The sequence below is a fragment of the Paralichthys olivaceus genome, chromosome 21 (genome assembly GCF_024713975.1).
Source record: "Paralichthys olivaceus isolate ysfri-2021 chromosome 21, ASM2471397v2, whole genome shotgun sequence".
NCBI lineage: Eukaryota > Metazoa > Chordata > Actinopteri > Pleuronectiformes > Paralichthyidae > Paralichthys > Paralichthys olivaceus.
In genome coordinates, this window is record NC_091113.1 from 13,456,063 (window position 1) to 13,476,253 (window position 20,191).

General features: G+C 40.4%; 1 protein-coding gene across 2 annotated transcripts; it reads right to left on the reverse strand.

The window, feature by feature from the left end:
• Positions 1-1,486: 1,486 nt before the first annotated feature.
• Positions 1,487-20,179, reverse strand: vstm4b (V-set and transmembrane domain containing 4b). Of its 2 annotated transcripts, XM_020082788.2 has the most exons (8): positions 18,046-20,170; positions 15,578-15,985; positions 8,043-8,096; positions 7,700-7,807; positions 6,959-6,992; positions 6,728-6,852; positions 5,601-5,662; positions 1,490-4,840 (listed from the first exon to the last, which is right to left on the reverse strand). In XM_020082788.2, exons 1-8 carry the CDS (start codon positions 18,095-18,097, stop codon positions 4,715-4,717), a joined length of 969 nt encoding a protein of 322 aa, XP_019938347.2. In that variant the 5' UTR covers positions 18,098-20,170; the 3' UTR covers positions 1,490-4,714. The 2 variants fall into 2 exon arrangements, with proteins under 2 accessions (XP_069373820.1, XP_019938347.2); XM_069517719.1 differs by lacking the exon at positions 7,700-7,807 and having other exon boundaries at positions 1,487-4,840; positions 18,046-20,179.
• Positions 20,180-20,191: the final 12 nt, after the last annotated feature.

Consider the following 20,191-nt stretch of genomic DNA (forward strand, 5'->3'; position numbering starts at 1 on the left):
TTCATTATGTTCTTTTTTCAGGCCAGTGTAGCTATGCATTACTGTAACCACACAGGATATGTTGGTTGTAGACTGTGTTCATTGTATTTCTATGGACTGACATGATAGCATGCATGGGACAGAACAAGCACAGACACACACAAGGGTTTTAGCTTTAACAACAGGTTTTGTTTCGGCTGTTTTGCCGGTGACATCACCTGTTGCTTTTTTTAAAGGAACAGCTGCTGTTGTGCTCACAGACAGACGACTATAGAACTGTCTCATCCCACACGTCTACCTTCCTTTCCACTGTAAAGACGGAATTTCTTGTTTTTATTCTCACCATCATTTCACCTCCTTCGCTTTCCTTTTAAACAAACCCACTCACTTAAACAATTTGATCTTCATTTACTTTACTTACATTTTTATCGATATTGGACAACTTCCCTTTAATTCAAGTGACTGACCCGTGTCTTTATATCAAATACATGTTTTCTTTGTGGGTGAGACAGTTCAATAAAACCTCTGGGGTTAATTTTGTCTCACGCAGAGAGCGAGCTTCCTCTTTGTTTTCCTTTTAAAAAATAATTTGGAGGTTGCAAGTAAACGAAACCTAAAATTTTAAAGTCCCCCCTCTCTTATTACCGCGCCTTCACCACCACAAGAGCAGCTGACACCGATCCAGTGTCCTGGATGTACCCCTCTCATATCTGATCTTTATGTCAACATAGAGGTCAAAATCAAGTGTTATGAGTTTATTCAGAGTGTAGTGTGTTTTCCCCTGATGATTAATAATGAATGCATATAATGCTTCAGCTCAGGGATCACACATTTGTTGAATTGTTAATCCAATCAATCAAATCATCAGTCAAAATATTTTCAGTAGTTGAACTGGGTTGAGCTGGGACAATACATCTTCCATAGACATCCTAGAATTTTGAAAACAGCCCTAACATAAAAGCTTTTTTGGTCAAGAGAAGAGCTAAGTTGTTCAGCTTTTAAACTTGCTGCAGATGAGGAGATATGCCTGATGCCAGTTAGACTGACAGTACTCTGTGTACGAAAAATTTAATGACAGAAGTGCTAGTAAACAGGAAAAACTAGGCGTCCACTTACTGTTGATACACAGATCATCTTGGATTTCGAAGTCGGAGTGGTAAGGTTACTGGACCGTCTGAAAAATTCAACTTGAGGGGCTTCATAATTCCGAGCTGTGGCCATAGACTCTATATAAAGATGGCTGCCATGACCGAAAGTGACAAAAGTGAAGCCAATTCGTCTCTATCACCATGTGGTGGCTGGCTGCAGTATAGGACATACATGCCGCCTCCTCCATGTTATGGGACATAGACCAAACTAAAACCTTAAAGTACACATCAAATTAACTTTTCTCTATTTCTGTCATTTTAGGCAGTTCTTCACAAACAGTGTATGTTCAAGTGCAATTTCTTTTTTTGGTAAAATTGGTTAAAATTTTTGATGCTATTAAAAAAAGGGGTGAAATGTGAAGATTGACAGCTGAAAGACTTACAATTGGTAGTGCATCTGTATCGATAGGACATTATTTACAGTCTATGGTTCCTGTGATTTGAGCACAATCTAATGTCAGCATGCGAAAATGCTCACAGAGACAGTGCTACCACTCTGATGTTAGCATAATGTTGACCATTCTCACTTTGGTTAGCATTTAATTCAAAGTCAGAACAAAGGTTTCTGCCATCTATGCAGAACATAGGAGTGAAATGTTATCATCCATAGGGCTGCGGCCCTAGCATGGCTAAAAACACTCTCTGGTAGCATAATGCTTCCATCAACTTTCATATTTATTTCATTTGCTGATACAAACACATCTGAAATGTACAAAATGGACAAGAGCCAAAACACTGGAATGTAGATGAATTCAGAGGTCAGTGGTGGGCAGAGAGAAAGAGGGGAACAGAGAGAGGGAGAGCAGAGAGGCACCATTCATATACACATGGTTCTAGTTAGTGAACTCCCATTAAGGACAATGTGGTCTGGAAGAAACTTTACATTTCACAGTTTAAGGGCATTTTTAAGACACTTCTACCCACCACTGAAAGGTCAGTTTCAGTCATTTTATACAGGGATAATAAACACTGTGCAACTGAACAGAAGAGAACAATGGAAAATCAAAAAATTCAGGGGTCAGCAGTGGTTTGCAAAGTAACATAATATAAAGTTAGGAGAAAAAAGAAAAGTCCAAGCACATTGGGGCTGTTATCCCAGTTTAACAGTTGATTGGTTGGTAGGGATGCTTCAGTTCAACCAAATTGGACAATGGACAAGTTGTCCAACCAATGAGCTTGCTTGGCCTTAATTATTTAACGTTAATGGAACTCTCCGTTGGTACCAACCCAATCGACACCATGTCAAAAAACGAAAACTGTAACCTAACCTATCTGTGTCAGGATGCTCCATCAACTTTTGTGCTTCACACTTATTATTTTTATCTAAAATTTCATTTCAGCTAATATGGCAATCAAATGTTCTTTTAAGTTTGATAGAGGAATGACTGCATACTAGCAGTTACCAGATTAATAGCTAGTTTGAAAACAGGTCAAAAGAGTTGGAGTCTGGAGACTTATTCAAGCATTACAAAGAAAGTGCAACTTCTTCTCCATCTGCACGAATAACTTCATATAAGATAGTGGAAGTCTTTGGGGAGGCTGGAATCTGGTGCCTTTGAGTCTGGGTTTCAAGTTCACTTTCCTTTGCTTCCTCCGTGCATGAATCCAGAGGATCATTAAATGGAAAAAGACTCCTATGCACTTCAACATGGAAAGTGAGAAAGCAACCAGACTGTAGCAAAGGTATGTGAGATTACAGCCAATTTGGCCTCTTATCTAAAGTCAAACAACAAAATCACCTTAAATGTGACTTGCATTTATGCAAAATAGTCCAAACACAGGTCTCAGTTTGTCCCTGTTACCAGTCACAACAGTTTTTTTGGATTTACAGTATGTGCCTTTTTGTGTAAGTCTACAAGTTTTCCTACATGCAACTCCACCCTTGCATGTGTGTAAACATACGTTTGTCGCTAACAGCCTGTTAAGTTGATTTTGGCACCAGATGAAAGGGTCTCACATACTTGCCTGTGAGGCAGAGGTCGAAGGCTAATCGCTACTTTAATATCAACTCTGTGGAGTTGTGGTCATTATAAACTGCCGCCTGACACACAAAAACAGAATGAACACAGATGTTGTGCGACAGATAATGCTGGAAACACAGTAGAAGCAAATCACATTTGAAAATGCAGTGGTCTACATTCATAACAATGGATGTCTCTAATTTATTTTGTAAAATAAATGAGACAAAAGATCTCAAAGTGACCAGGATATAACTATGTCACTACATGAAGTGCAACCATAGACTGTATATAAAGATGAATGACATGACTGCTCCACAAAAGTGAAGCCAAACATCTTGATCTGAACCTTGTGGCGCCCTGCAATATAGGTCATGAATTCAGCCTCCTCCATGTTCTTGGATGGGACATGGACCAAACTAACATGTCAAAAAGAATGTTTCTCTTATTGTAGGAAGTTTTCATCACACCATATACTCAGGTTCTCACTTTTCCAGTAGGTCGGATTTAATTAATCATAAAAATGGGTAAAACGCCACAAGACTGACTCATCATTGGTCGATTTCTTGTATCCACGGGTCCACGTTTTCGCCATTTTGCAGATGCTAGCTCCAAATACGGAGATGGCAGCATTCAGATCTGGGATATTTCAATATTTCTGAATATTGGTAGGATGCGTAGACGTGTCATCCATCTTTACATACAGTCAATGAGTCAAACAAAATGACAGTTTGTTGCTATCATAGAGCCTTAGTGTATTTTAGTTAAAATAACATCATTTATTATTTTAAAGGAATAGTTTTACGGTCTGGGTAATAGTTTGGTTGAGAAGATCGATGCCTCTCTCATGCAAGTATGAAGCTAAATTAGCTTAGCTTAGGAAAGTGCGAGAAGCAGGGAAAAACAGCCTGGTATCCCTTTAGTTTAAAAAAACAACGACCAATGTAACTATGTAAGTAACACTTTGTCTGTTTTATCTGTACACGTACAGATAAAAGACCAAACTAAAACCTTAAAAAAATGGGTTGTGGTTGCACAGGTACTTATTCATTTACTTTTTTGTTGACAGGGGCCTTTTGTCAAAAATCTATAATACACTAGCCTTGTTGAGTTTTAGCTACAGGCTGGCTGGTTGTGTTCCCCTGCTTCCCTTTCAAGCTAATTACCTTCTGGTCCTAGTGCCAGACTAAATGCACAGACATTAGCGTGGTATCAACACCCTTATCACCTGACCCCAGAGTAAACTCGACATTCAAAACACCACAGGAATCTTAAACTGCAGATATCACGTTGCAATTATTGACTGAAGCGTTTTACATGATCGGGATTGAGGCTCTGACTAGCCTCCAGTCTCCAATCAAATTGTGATGATGGACTCATTCAGCATGGTAGTCTTCTAATGTGTTCTCACAGGATTCAAACATGCATGCAAATGAGAAATATCAGCATACAAAATACTTCTCTTTTGCATCGTGGTCTCATAAAAGAAAACTATATCAGAGTTCGTATAAAATCATATTTACAATTTTGTCATACTTTTGAGAAGTTCTTGAACCTTCACAAACCATTTCAGTACAAAATAGACTATAAATAGACGTGTGTGTGTGTGTGTGTGTGTGTTTGTTTGTCTCATAGCTGTAGCTCCCCAAATTGTATCTGAGCGTACACTGTGCCGCTACGTGACGCCTTGGTTTCTGGAATCGGCCTCACCAGATCCAACTCTGCGTAGGTCAGATTCTCCTCCACTATCTTTGGCTAAAGATGTGGAAACAGATGGAGAGGGAGGGGAGAGAAAAATGATGGTGGAGGTGAATGGGAGATGGAAGTGGCGAGAGAATAAAGTGGTATCAGTGGTGAGATGAGACGACAACAGGGAAGGTTTTTATGTAAAAACTCCATTAAGATAATTACAGGGTTGGATATGCTGTAGGTTTCCCCTGTTTGCTCAAATGACATTACAGTGTTGGACATGAATACTGACAAGAAATTTGATAAACTGGCTTCGATTTGGTAAATGTGAGCAATCAAACAGGATTTCTGGGTTTGAGGCAGTCACTTCTGTCCAGTGACAATTAGAGAATGAATTGGTTACATAAGAGTGCATAAAGTTACATCCACACTACTAAGTTTTTGTTTGGCGTTTTCAAACTAAAACCATTTCACACAAGCATTTTGGCTCTGTATCAGTTTTAATCCCCATCCATACTAACACATGTTTGATTATAGCTCATCTCCTACACATGTAAACAGCTGTGTTATTTTAAAACAGCCATGTTTGCAACTGATTATCCATGTTGTGTTGTACACTGGTAGCCGAGGACTCAGCTGGTTGTTTTCTTCCGGAAGGGGGTCATGTGATTGGACCCTTACAAGTCACTGAAGACTACGTTGTGACTGAAAAGACCCAATCAGAAAGTGGTTTTGAGTGTCTATGTCTGCCTGTCCAGATTAAATGGTGCCCCAGACGACAATAAACGACTAATATCTTCTAAAAAAAAACATGGATGGTGCTTACCAACACTACTTTCCGTGGCTGTGGTTTTAGAAGTTTGGGTCTCCTTTTGTCTCCAATGGGAACTGCACAGACAAAACAAGAGTTAGTGGTTTGGTAGAGATATGTTTAGTAAATACGATGCACATGCAGGATAAGACTAATCTATCACAAACACACATGTTACAGACGTGCCCCTTCACATAGTGGTGAGATGAAAATAGGACATATGTCAAAGCCTTACTGTCACCCTCTTCTGTGACTACACATAAACAATTCAGATCTTTAGCTTAAAGCGGCACTCGTCTTGGTTTTCACATCAACCATGGAACTGAAAACAATGTGTGATATGAGAAGGGTCGCCTCTGGAGATTGACAGACAAAAAATGATCAACTGACCCTGTAGTTACTCTGAGCTTTTAAAGCATCTTTCATGTAATATAAGCTTGTCATCTTTGCCGAGCATGAAAGCTGAAAACAGCAGGAAACACTTGTTCAAGCATATATTCTGGGATATATGCTGCATCGGCAAATTCACATTCCCCCCCACAAGATTTAGCACATTCAGTGAAAATAGCAATGAAGAAATTGCTTCGTTAATTTTTATACAAGTAAAACAATACAAATATAAAGATTACTTGTACAAAGCATGAGTCCATAATTGCTTCAAAACCACAAAGCAGCAGGATTTCCTTGTCAGCACAGTTCCCACTTAAATTTGAACCAGCAGTGATTTGGGAAGATATTTAATGATTTGGGACGTCGACCACAACACGCTGATGGTAATTAACTCACTGTAGAATCATTGCTTCCATTAAAAAGATGCACGACACATGCTAATTAAGAAGTAGACTTGGCGTGACTGAGCTGTGGTTCGCTAAGGGTGAGAAAGTTTTCCCTGTCGACTTCAGGAAACAACCCTGTAACTCAAGAGTTATGTGGTAGTTGAATGCCAGGATGTTTTCATGTTTGGAAAGCCACACAGAAGAATTCGAAGCGGGTGTAAAACTCAGTTTGGACTGGTGATAATATTTTGCTACATCTGCTGGTGCTCTTTGAGTAAAATAACATGTAAACACATAAATAAAATCCACAGGACAGCCTGATTTTGTTTGAGTCAACATTTCCAACACCAGACACTGTAACTTTACCTTTGGCTGGTATCTCAGGTGGTAAATCCTCCTGATGGTCTCTTCTCCTTTTCTTCCTGTACCTCCTCGACTTTTCAGGCAGAGCTGGAGACATGCTGACGACACTGGTCACTGTCTCTCCAGAGCTACAGTAATTACAGATTAGGTTCAGCGCATTCATTTCTTCTTTTTTTTTTTAAGAACAAAAATAATTTGACTTTAGTGTGAGGCTGTGTTGCTGTAATATCATACCTGTTTTGTTGGCTTTTGACCAGATGATAGTTATCTGCATAGATATAACACATTTAGAAACTGGTGCAGAGACAAGGACCCCTTCAGACCTGGTATTAACAATGGTCCACAGTGATACGAACACAAACAGTCAGTGCTAAGTACACGTGCTAAGTACACGTACCAAAATGTGTCCTCAATGTGTCTCGCTCAGACCATGTATATTTATGATGATGATCATTTGTGTTAATGCAAGAATTTACAATAAAAGTCAAAGGTTTAATCTTTGACATGTTTTTATTCCATGATTCTATCGGCCCCAGAAGCAGAGAAATAAAGGTTGGGTGGCTTTTTACTGGTCCAAGTCACTGCTGACCTCTGATTCAATGTTGCTACCCTCGCTCAGGTCGTCAACCATTGTCTGATTAACCATAACCACTGGAAAAAAAACATTTAAAATAACCTTTTACCACGATGTATTTTACTTCTCCTTTCTGTATTTCAGCAAATCACAGTTCATTACTCATATTTCTTAAAAAACAACAACATTATACAAGATGTGTTTATGTTGCAGTTGCTCAAAAGTAAGAAGCACGTAAACTTTGCACCCAGTCTTGAGGGTATATACACGTGTTGCATCCAGTCTAAATGGGTTAATCCCAGGTGTGAACAGACACACAGAGCTGTTCACTGGTGTTTGGATCTTTGAAGAGAGATGTTAATTCTTTTTCTGAACACAGCGATCTTGATGCTGCTGCTCACCTTTTAACCTCTGCTTCCTCTGTATGAACTGGCAGGTCACCGTCACTGTGAACATGCACATGCACAGCAGGCCCACTGAGCAGATCAGCACCGCACACAGGTACACATCTAAAACATACAAACATGTCGACACACATTAGTCCACCGGCACAGCGGCCACATGCCATGGCTTCACTGCGCACAAAAATCTTGAGGGAAAAAAAAAAGAAGTAAGTGTTTTGCTGAGCTATTTAAAGCACTGCAGTTCATCCTTTGGTCTGGATTATTTTTGCTTGCCAAGGACGATTCAGTGCCAGCTAGTCCACCACACACACATAGACACACTAAAAATATTACGACTTACCTTCAAACAAGCTCCACAGGCTTTCTTTGGCCTTGGTGATCGGTAGAACATGCACTACATGGAGAAAGAAAGACAGAAGAGAAACATGTGAAGGTCGTAGTCGTCACTGTGGCTTCACTGCCTCCTGATTACACACTGGGCAGAGTTTAAATAAACCTAACTGCAGGAAGACAACGAGCCGAGGTGGGCCTCCTCCCAGCCTGATCGTCTCTGACTCACTGTCCAGAGAGCTCAACCTTAAACTTCACCGGATGAAAAAGGATAAATAGTTCATTAACTCAGACAATAGTGCAAACTGGGTTTGGATGTATTTGCATCATCTTAAACTCTCACCTCACGTCTACTCATGTGCTGGGCCCAACCATCTCTTTCACCTTCATAACGAAGATGTGATAAAACAAGCTTTTGCCTATTTTGGTTCACAGACTGGCTGAGAATGTTTTACCTAGTTTTTCTTTCTGTGACATCAACAACATGATCATTAAAATGTTTCCAAGAACATTTAGATACTTGTCCAGTTGATTTACAGTCATTCGAGTTTCCCTGTTTGCCTTGACATACCGGCCTGGCTAAATCACAGCTGCTTAGCTCAACAGCAATTCAGAGAACTAAGGCTGCACTCATGCAGTTTACAATGAGATCCACTATTTTTTAAGAAAAATTGGTTCTTTTACATTAGTCATTTTTCACATTCTTATTTACTTTTATTTCATGGTCACAGTGTGAAGGGGGAGGAGGCAGGAAGTAGTATGATATGTTCCATGAGCCCCAGCTGGGACTTAAACTGTGAAATTTGCTGTAACTGCATGTTTTAAGCACCTTTAGTGGACCACAACAATGCGTCATGTCTGCTTTTGTCATCACCATCCCTGTATTTTATTTTGTAGCACAGCTAGAAAACAAACTAACTTTGAAAGTAAGGATTGTTTTTGCTTCCAGGCTTTGGGGGCCCTTGGCAAAAGGGAACTGGGGGGCAATTGAACCAAACTGTTACATGACTGCATGGTGCACCTGCCCCAACTTGTTTTGGTTGCCACAGCTAGACCGGACATTTCCTATGTGGGGAGTGATTCGTGAACCGTAGATGTAGGCAAAACTTAAAATACATAAAGTTATGCGAAATGAGGAGTTTATTACTGCATTACTGAATGCAACTTAAACAGTTTTCCAGGATTCCGATATAGTGCATGTGACTTTACATCCCTGTACACAGTAGATGATTAATAAGCCTCCAAAAATTAATCTAATATGAGCACCAGCGTTGGATCAAAAGCCTAAATCAGGAATGAGAATCCCAGCTATGTGCTGCCTCTGTCCAAAATGACAGAGAGTATGTTTCCCATACTCAACGTGTCACCTCACTCAATCATTTGTCCAGCTCATGTGACCACAGTCGACATATATTGCTAAGCTGGTGTGGTAGGAAACCCGTGAGGCGACACCCATCAGGGGCGTCTTGAAACACCCCAAACCTCTAGGAGCTGACGACAAACAGGCTCGCCACCACGTCGGCTGGAGACTTTCCCACAGGCAGACTGGCTGCACAGCATGTTGACTGACAAACACGCAAGCATGCCTCAAATAATCCAAACAAACATTGACACACATAAAAAAGAGACCTTTACAACAACTGTAGGTTAAGGAAAGGGAGAAAAGCTATTTTTTCTGTGGAGAAAAATACAATAAATGTAAAGCTTATTCCATTAAAGGTTCAGTGTTTAGAGTTTACTGATATCTAGAGGTGAAGTTGCATGTTGCAGCTGAACACCCCTCACCTCCGCCTCCTCGTCCAAACATGAAAGAGAACCTGTGGTAGCTTCAGTTGTTATAAAAATCCAGGATGGTCCAGGTTGGACGACTGTAGAAAACATGGCCACGCCCAAAGCCTATTCAACAGTGAAAACAGGTTGACTGACATATTTCAATATTTTCCTGGATCTCTTTTAATACTTAAGCTTAAACTATGTTTATGAGAAGCAACAGCCTTCAAACTGGGACTTTTGGGAACCAGCCTTTGGACTTGGTCCTAATCTGTGAAACCACTAACCCTACACTGACCATATGTGACCTACATTCTGCTGTTTGCAGTTAGTCATCTTTAAAGGGAAGTTGGAGAGTAGTTGGCGATTAATTACAATTTTTACCAAATGCTAACTTTGTTAATATGAGTGGGCTTGCAGGTTAGAATCGTTTCAGACTATTTCATAGGCAGCACTTTGTTTTTGAACATACACTGTACATTTTATCATAATGGCAAATCTGTCTGAGCCACTTAACCTGTCTAATGTCATGCTAGTGAAATATATTTTTTAGATTTCAAAAAAACACCAATCAGAAATAGCAAAACAATGACTTGGAAGTACAAGTACAATGTTATGATGATGCTTGAATCAAAACACAATTTAAAACAGACTTTCTCAGTTGTTTCAAATGCAGATGATTTAATTCAAAGCCCTGCCTCCACAGTAAATTACTCACAGTGTAAATCTTGATAACGTTTATGTGGTGTCTTTGCCTCAGGTTCTGTGTAGCTCTGTCAGTGAGGCAGCTGTACATGTTGGAATAATCAGAAATTGAACACTGTCACATAAATCTGCTTTTTATCCCCATCTACAAAACGTCTTCTTTTTAAAGCCACTTCTGAATGGCTGAAGACTTCATCAGACTAAGTGGAAACATTCAACAAGGACTTTTTGTTTGTCAGACCCACAGAGTTGCACTCAGTTGCTGACTGTGTGTAAGATTCGTGGCTCGTTTTGTGCTCCAACAAACCCAACACTGTAAACATCAATACACAGACATGGACCGGAGTGAATAGTGATCCTCTGTGATTATCCACTGACTCAGTCAATGCTCTAATGTGCTGTATTATAAAAGGCTGGAGATGAATGTACGTACAGTCTTCTGTGTCCCGCTTCAGTTTAAAATAATCCACCCTTTAACTTCCTGTTGTGTCCCTGCATCTTTTTCTCTAAGAATTAGCATCTCTGTGTAAATGGGCTGGTTTTGTTGGTTTCATGTTTTTATTTTCTTACAGAAGAAGCTTTTGAGAAATGCTTGTGGCCTCAGAATTGTGATATTTCTTATTTTCATGTTTCCTTTAGCAGTAGAGTACCTTGTGTTTTTACTATTCTTAAACCCACACCACATCCTGCGCACCTTTTAGAAACACTCTTTTACTCACCCACATGTGTTATAGAAATCCCTAAACATTTTGGTTTGTTTATGCCAAGAGGAGGTTGTGCTCTGCCTTCAGTCTTTTTAACAAACCCTCTGACCTATTGTGGAAAAACCTGGTCACCTAATGTTATCCGACCACAGGAATTCCATCAGTTTAACTTCACGCACGCATCGTGTGCCCATGAAATCGTTTTCATTTGCTGTGTTCCATCTGAAGTGGAAATCAGTGGCAATGGTCCTAAATCGGTTTTAACTCGTCATATGGTTAGCTGATGCTTATCATAGCTGTCAACTGTTGGTGTGGGGATTAGGAAAAAAACACCACTACCTGCTACTCATGATCAGAAATAGAACAGCTTTCCTTTTGCTGTTCAAGTTTTACAATCTTTACAATCACTCAACCTACATCCTGGAGAGTCTAATATTACAGATTCCTGACCCATAACTCAAATGTCCCAGAATCATTTACTCATTAAAGAGTTCAAGTCAGCATGTGAAATTAACATGAATGCAATTTAGCTCAGACGTGGGACAACAAGTTTACAATAGGACATACAGGCTGTTGGCTTCACGTATCCATAGAGGAAAAAAAAAAAAATTGAGATGCATTGTGGGAAATGTAGGATGCAGTCCTTTTGATGTTTCACTCATTATAGCAACTAAAAGTCAGAATTTCTTGGCCGCTCATGCATTGACATTTCTCCTCCAAATGTATGGAAGTACGATATTTCAGGGCTATAGCAAACTTATATTGAGTCTAAGGGGGTTAATTAGAACTATGAATGGGTATGAAAATGTACTTTGCCCATCCAGATTCAAGGGTATTCAGTACTTCAGCACTTGTAAACACAGAGGTGCAGGTGGAGAAGATAATATTGGGTTTAGCTTCTTGTCACCTTGACTTTAATTAAAAATGAATTGTCTAGTTATATTTTCTACATCTACTGCCATTCATGTAACAATTGCAGTATTCCTCCAAAAATGTTGCAGTGGACTCTGTGATCATCGTTGAAACTATAATAGGCCACCACCTCTGGAAATACAGTAGCTCACCACATCCTAGACCACAGGGTAAGAGCCAGAAACGAGCCAGCTGCCCACTCGCCTGTCACTGCAGACAAACATAAGAACTTCACCTTCCTCAGCACAATTATCTCTTGTCGCAGCTCTTCTGAGTTTCTCGGGACATTCTGCCTGGGAGGGAAACTCCTCGCCAGGGCCAATGTCAACAGCTGTTGGTTGGGACTGTGTGTCTGCCTGAGCCCAGACTTGGCTGTGGACACACCAAAGTCACAGCCTTTAGGAACGCTTCCATGGAAAATGTGGTGAGCAGTGTCTACAGTTGTTCAAAGACAGGAGGAACACTAACAGTAACATGGTAATAAATTTAAAGATGAAATGTCTTGTGTTGGATTCGCACTCGAGATAGAATCACTCACCAAACGCCTCGTCTAAACAGTGCTGTCACATCATCTCTGAACTATAGACCGACTTGGCATTTTAAAGCGTATTACTTTTCTAGTCTGAACACACACCTGTTTCATCCATTTCAGTCTAGTGTGAGAAATGGATTACACAGTGCATTAATCTGGGCTATAAACTGCAAATGTCAAGATGTCTGTTTCATGATCTTACTAACCCAATGGTAACCAAGTCTTATTTCCAAATCCTCCATAAATAATTTATTGGGGATAAAGATGAAACTGGTCCTGGATGCCGTCAGAGTGTAGCCTAACTTCTGCTGGTGAAGCATATTGTTTATTGGCAAAAGGTTGAGTCCACTATTGTTTTTTGGGCACTCGATTTGTTGATTTTCCTAATAAATTATCTCTCTTCTTGTTTTTCATTCAACTGAATAATGTACCTATGAACTGGCACTCATATATTTAATTACATATATTAATTTATTCAGTCAGTCTATCTTGACTCACTTTTCTCTCTCACTCTCTTGTGATGTCACGCAAACACACACTGACTCAGCCGACTTCACCGCCCCACCACAGTTTAAACCTTGATTTGTGTGTAACCACCGCCACATTATAAACACTGATCACCACTTAATGATAGATACTCTTCTTAAATTAGTAAAATCTTTCTTCATAGCAGCGCACATTCATTCTTTTATTCAGCCCCTCCTGACTCCGCTCACTCATACTCTCTCTCACTCTAGCACTGACACGCAGACACACACACACGCATGCATGCACACACGCACACACACACACACACACACACAGTGTCATCTGACACACGTGTAAACTCAGACCGCGTAAAAACAACATAATTTGGTTCTCACTAAAACAAATGACAGTCGTGTTTATTTGCACACAATGTGGTGAAGTGAGATCCAATCACAAGTGGCCACAGCTCTTCCATTTTGGGCACAAAAACGCAAATATCCTGTCAAGTGTTGACGCAGCACATCTACATAAGAATACTACATAAGGTTATGGCCTCAAATTCTGCTCTTCACATCCAAAAAGTTTGAGTGCGATTTCATGGAAGTTGAGGGATTTCTGTGCTGTGTGTGGCACCAGTGGATGTCTCATCCATTTCACAGAGTGAAGCTCACACTCTCTCTGCGCCTACTCCAAGATCATCTTCTCAGTTAAAGCCGCAACTTACTGCGATGGAGGATCGATTTATCTCCAGGCTTGTTCCTAACCAATGACAGTTCTCCTCTGAAATCAAAAGCAGGAGGATGCTTTTGCTCAGTAAACCACTTCAAAAACTCCTCGGACAGATGAATGACATCATTTATCTGTGGTCAGAGAAACTGCTACTTCAGGAGATGCAGCACTGCTCTGCCTTTTCTTCTATCTGACATGTACTGTTAGCACTACAATTACTTTGATTTAAACGGTGATATACTTCTTTGGAATTCATAGAATTTCTTACAAATGAGTTGTGGCACAAAGGATAATCCTAAATCATTGATCCTGGCTGACAGAGATTTAACAGGGGCATCTATGCTACTTTTAAAACATCCAACTAAAACCTCAAACAGTTTTTTGTTCGCTGCTCAGAAACAGTCCCACTTTCCGCTGCGAGCCATGGAACATCTCTGTCAGCCAACCTCTCATCTGCTGCAAACTATCTGCGGTCTCACAATTATTAAAACAGAATTTCTTGTTGCTTCTGTTGTGGTGGCAGAAATAGTTTGTTGACTCTCCGCCCTGCACTGTTAACAGCAGTGATGTACTTATGTTAGAAACTAAGCTACAGCTACTGTTGTCTTCTATAAAAAATGGTAGCACCCTAATGCAGGGGTTGTGAGAATTCTTAACCCCAGTTTTTCAAAACAAAGATATTTCTTTGCTATTGGATTCTTTTCAAAGTACAGACAGGAATTAATAACGAGTAAAATAAATAGTTATGGCAGCGTGTCTAAAAATACAAAGGACTCAGATTCAACAGTCCAGATGAGAAAAGAAACACGACTGAGAGATAGAATTACATCATTGTAAACATTATTTTTCAGCAAGTTTATTGCATCCTCTTTTGTCAGGCAACCCTAGGTACAATTATTAATAAAGAAACAAGATCCTACTGATGATTAGCAAATAATAAATCATGTTACCTGATAACAGGCAGCCAGAGGTTCTGTAATTTAAATAGCATCTTGTGTCTAGTTCTTCGATATCAGTAAATCTGTACACAGACTGATTTATAATTTCTGGCTTTCTCTGAACCAGCTGCTAATTGACACAAACAATAACTAGCTACTGTTGAGATGTACAGTATACTGTGTGGTTTTTGTGTTTCTTTAGGTAAAGTAGTGCATTATATGAAGTTATGAACTGACGTTTTTGCTTGACTGACTCAGAGTTGAGTCATATCTTTTGTAAACCCGTGACTGCAGTAGATACACCACTGAGCAGATGAGTAGGAGTGGTTGGTTTCAGATCACTGGAGCACTCCATGTCCTGATATTCCATTGGTCTGAACCACCTTATTCTGGCTTAGTCATTTGGCCAAATAGTGTTTGGAACATACTGGACATAGCTTGTGTATGGTCAGTGGTCAATGCTTTGAGGAGGTTCTTTAGAGGTTTTGGTATTTTTGTCTGATATCAAAGCTCATCACCATCCATGGGTGAGTAATCCATGGAATTAAAGCTGACTCTACCATCTGCCTTAAAATAGCTTATAGTTACCAGACAAGTGTTTGATACTCCAGAGACACTGGGTGCAGTGTACATGTGAGACACTGCCGAGCTTCTGTGTGGCCAGAATCTTGGATCTGACAACATTAAGGTGGTCTTCATCTGATTGCCTTGTGTGCTCAACAATACAATCTGGCTATTTTTTAAGGAAAAGGACAGGACTAAACAGAATAATAAATTTAGCCCTCACCTCTTAGCTCTGTAGCAGCCGTGCAGTTGGATGAGGCCTTCCAGCGGTCCTGGTGCTTTTTAAACTCCTGCACCCGGCACATGTAGAGCCCCTGGTCCCCCTCAGAAACGTTCAAGATCAGCAGGTCAAAGATCTTCCCCTGCTTCACCACCGTCAGCTTCAGTTTGGGCCATGGGAAGCTTTTGGTGTAGTTGCCGTAGAATCGGGCTTTCCTCATGTTGACGCGAGCAATAAGGAGTTCGTCTTCCGACCGCTCTGTGCCCGCTGGTAGGAAGGTCCATTTCACTACAGGTAAAGCGGCATTTCTACGCCGCTGGGACACAACACAGGAGAGCGTGATGTTTTGACCCTCCTGGGCCACTATGAAGGGGGATGGGATGATGGTGACGTTGATGGCCAAACACAGATCTGCAAGAGCAAGATTTAGAAATCATTATAGAAAGTCTGAAATCTGTCTGGAATATGCAGAGTGAATGGGCTGTGTCTATAGTCCACTCCCACTCATTGCCAGGTTGTGGCTATGAAGTTTTTTCTGACTAACTCTAAATCAGAAGAAAGAAGGGATACAGGGAAGTTTTAACCGGAATACAATTCACGTGTCGATGTTTGAAAGTTGAAAAGTTTTACAAATTCTAATGTTCAAAAAAGCATTACTTTCCTCAAACTGTCCATTGCTTGCATGTCACGCGACATCACAATGGTGTGGCAGTATCGGCTGGACTATCGACAAGGTGTTTCAGGCACTTCAACAACAGTATTGTCTTTAGATGAGTGGAGTACCCTTTACTTTTGGACTTTAGGGTTATGTTAACCCCTTACCCTAACCCTTGGTTAAACCTAACCCCAAGCAGTTGTGTACCAAATTAAATAATCACTACTCAATTTATTCAATCGCTTCAGAACTTTTGACTGTGCAAAACAGCATTAATATTTTATTTCATTCTCAGTCTTGCAAACTACTTTTTCCAAGTTAAGTGACATCTAACGGCAAAAACATCATAACGTTTTCATAAGTGTGAAACAAAATGGAAGTAATAATTGTTACCATAGAATGAGCCCTCTATATCTAGATCCTTTCATGGAGTCTGCCATGTTGTTTCTGTTGTAGCCAAGAATGGGCAAACAAAATACTGTCTCTCGAGAGGGTCTCTCACGTATTTACACCACCATAACCCTAACCCTAACCCACCATAAGTTCTCCTACATGCTTGGAAGGTAAAGATGAGGAGAGTTGGTTACAGGATGCAACTTAGCCACTAGATGTCATTACAGCCTACACATTGGACCTTTAAATACAACATATAAACTGTTAATTGTTGTCTAATATAAAAATTCACATGGAAAAAGAGGAACAGTTGCCTTGTTATGGGCTTCAGTTTAAAGTTCAGCACATAAAGTTCAGATCCGTTTTCTTTGTGTATTTCTTTCTGTGTGAAATGTGAGGAGAAAAACTCACATTTAAGGAAAAGTTCCATGCAAATGTTTTCCTAAAATGGTTTGTATTGACACAGTTAATAACACTTCTCAGCCTACTTCCAATTGGCCCCTGAAGATCACAGTGAAGTTAAATGCAGCCTAATGGTTTAAAGATGGTGAGTGTTACCAGAACAGGCAACTAATGCCTCACTGAGCAACCTGAACTTTCTTCCTCAACCAAACAGCATGAAAGAACAATAACCAGTGCAACTAATGTATTGAAGGTTTGTTCTTCGAGTGGAAGCTATACGTCCTCTGTGAGTCCGGGGCTGGCAGGGAGTGTTGTTTCTCAACAGCCCTCTTTCCCCTCACGCTGACAGCCTTGTTGTTTTTGGCTTGTGACGACATACGTGGGACGAATACTGAGGGAACAAGCTTTATTGCTGAAAGTGTTGTGACAATATATCAAACATCTGTTTCTCAAGCACTGAGCAATTTCATACTCATTTTCCAGGAAACACAAAGACATCTCACTGTCACACAAGTAAGATGCATTGAGCATGGCACATAAGATCACTGCCTCTTTTTTTAAGCTTTTGTCTTTCATTTGGGTGAAATAAAGTTTTATTCTGCTGGTGAAATGTGGTTTCTAAAGTTCTGTTTTGACAGCACATCATTTCAGTCACTGTAAATGAATACAGACGTGACATTCAAAACTGTTTTCCTTTTTAAACACTCAGAGGAAAACCACCAATTTTCACTTTGGAATTCCCTGTCATCTCTGCACACATATGCAACTCTGGAAAACGTGCCATTTTCTTGCCATCCCGCCCTGCAATCTCCAAAATGTAAAGCAGATACATTCTAGTAGAACACAGAAGTTTTACAGAAGTTAAAAGAGCATCCTATCAAGCAAAAATGTATTTCTCCATCTCCCCATGACCCCAACATCCTCCCTGATTCTCAAATCCTTTCAGCAAAGTTTTTCTGACAACAATTTGTCTACACCACTTCCACTCAGGTATGATGCAAAAATAAACTTTTTCTCCTACCTCCAAAAAGTGCTTGAGTCAGGAGAGCAAACACCACAGAGTAGATCTTCATTTTCCACGGCTGCTGCCTCTATAAACTCCTACTTAAATGCCACTGAAGAAAAGCAGCCTCAGGTCTCCTCCTCCTCCTCCTCCTCCTCCTCTTCTCTTTTTTCCCCACTCCGAGCTGAGGAGTGTAATATGAAACATTTGACACTCCCCGTCCCTCCCCCCTCCTGTCAGTGAAAACACATTTGGCAGACTCACGTGCACACACGCAAACATATGCTCATGCACGCAGAGCAGACAGAAACAAAAAAAAAAAGTGGGCATGGGGGAGGGCGTGCACACACAACACACACACACAGTTGTCTCTCCATGACTGCAGAGGACATTACATTTTACTAACACTGATTTCCTTGAGACCTACTCTAACATTAACCATAGTTATTACTTGTCTATCGCTTACCCTAACCTTAACCTAAACTTAATCTATCAAACCCAAACCTAGCCTAATGTTAGCCTAAACCTAACCTTAACCTAAACTAAACGTAAACATGAAGGTGAACCTAACCTAAACTAATGAGACTATGTTCACAGATTCAGGTCCCCACAACATGAGTAATACCTGGACCACACACACACACGCACACACACACACACCTCTACTTCTGGCGAGTGAGTGTGAAATGTAATTTCCTGTGCAGGACGGAGGGGAGGAGTGTGTCATTGAGATAGACGCCGAGCTAATCACACTTCCAGCTGTGGAGGTGAGTGGGCGCAGACCTCATCTGGGGAACACACACATGCTGACACAGTGGGGGGTTGGGGTTGGCAGTGTGTGTTAGTATATCTGTTGTCAATGAAAGTGATGGAAATGGAATAGTTTGCTTCCTGTGTCTGAAAACAGGCTCAATAAGAAAGTTTGTCTCTGGAGTACAACTCTCGATAGGCTACAGAGCTTCAAGCTGTTTTTTGCTAAATTGCAAATACATGTATATGGACATAATTTATTCTGCAGCTTGGACACATTTGGAGGAAGGCTACTTGCTACGTTTGACGAGAAATGGTGTTAAAAGCAGCATTATGAACCTATATTCAAATCCAGAATCTCATGTTATAGTAAAGCTAGAACATCGGAGAACAAGAATCCTTCTGCTGGTAGATTTAGAAACCTCTCTGATGGCAGGTCATTAGAACTGTATGAATTAACAGGACACAATAATAAAATCAATCAAAATCACAAATCATTTTCAGGATAACAGAGTTTGCGAAAGTGCTATACCAATGTGGTTGCTCGTTGTTTTCAAAACTGGCCCTTGCAACTCAAGACTAATGTTGTGTGTGTGTGTGTGTGTATGTATCTACAGTACATCTATCCCTCATCATCTTTGCTCTCATGAAACTGGATCCCACAGTGAATCTCTGTGCTACAGTCTGACAGCTCTGGGTTTTTGGGACACTTCTTCTGGCTTTTATCAAACCTCAGAAAGCAGCGCTGTGGAGATCTGGGACACTTTTGATTTGCAGATAATAGTGGAGACGGCTCACAGGGCCTCGTAAGTGCCCCCAGACTGGCGACAGTCCGACAAATGAAACTGATCCATTCAGAAAGAAGTCTCCACTTTCCCAAAGCTGTGTAACCTCCAGCTTTCAGTGCAAAACGCTGTGGGATTTAGCAAATGACTTCTCTAGACAGTGCAGACGTGCTTGCTCATTGATTTTTCCTTCTTATTATCGGTCAAATAGACGATAAAACTTTGATTCAATAAGTATCTTGTGTCTTAAAGCTGCATCACAATTCTGGCCATTTAGTTGAAGAGAAATACAAAGATGAAAACTCATTGTACAAATCGCTGCAGTTTCTATGGCAACAATTTTACACATCCAGCAAACACAGAAAAATCAAAGCGTTTATTTAAGTTGCGTTCAAGCGTGCACTGAAGTCTGGAGGGGCTCTACGTGAAAATGCAAATGTAGCTCTGAACATTTTCAAGAACTTTTTCCTGCCAGATTTTTAAATCTGTGATAAATAAAATATCTTACTGTACTGTAATTTTCTTTCCATGTCATAATAAGTGCTTTGGTGCAAGTTCAACATTGAGCATCAGGTGCAGAAATAGCAGACAGAATGTTTGATGTTCAGTATCCGATACCAGGAACACTG

Coding starts and splice junctions, on each gene's coding strand:
- vstm4b (XM_020082788.2), bottom strand. CDS start 18,097: ATGAAGATCTACTCTGTGGTGTTTGCTCTCCTGACTCAAGCACTTTTT. Junction 15,986..18,045: donor GACTCAAGCACTTTTTGGAG/GTAGGAGAAAAA, acceptor TTGCTCTTGCAG/ATCTGTGTTTGGCCATCAAC. Junction 6,853..6,958: donor GTCAAAAGCCAACAAAACAG/GTATGATATTAC, acceptor TAATTACTGTAG/CTCTGGAGAGACAGTGACCA.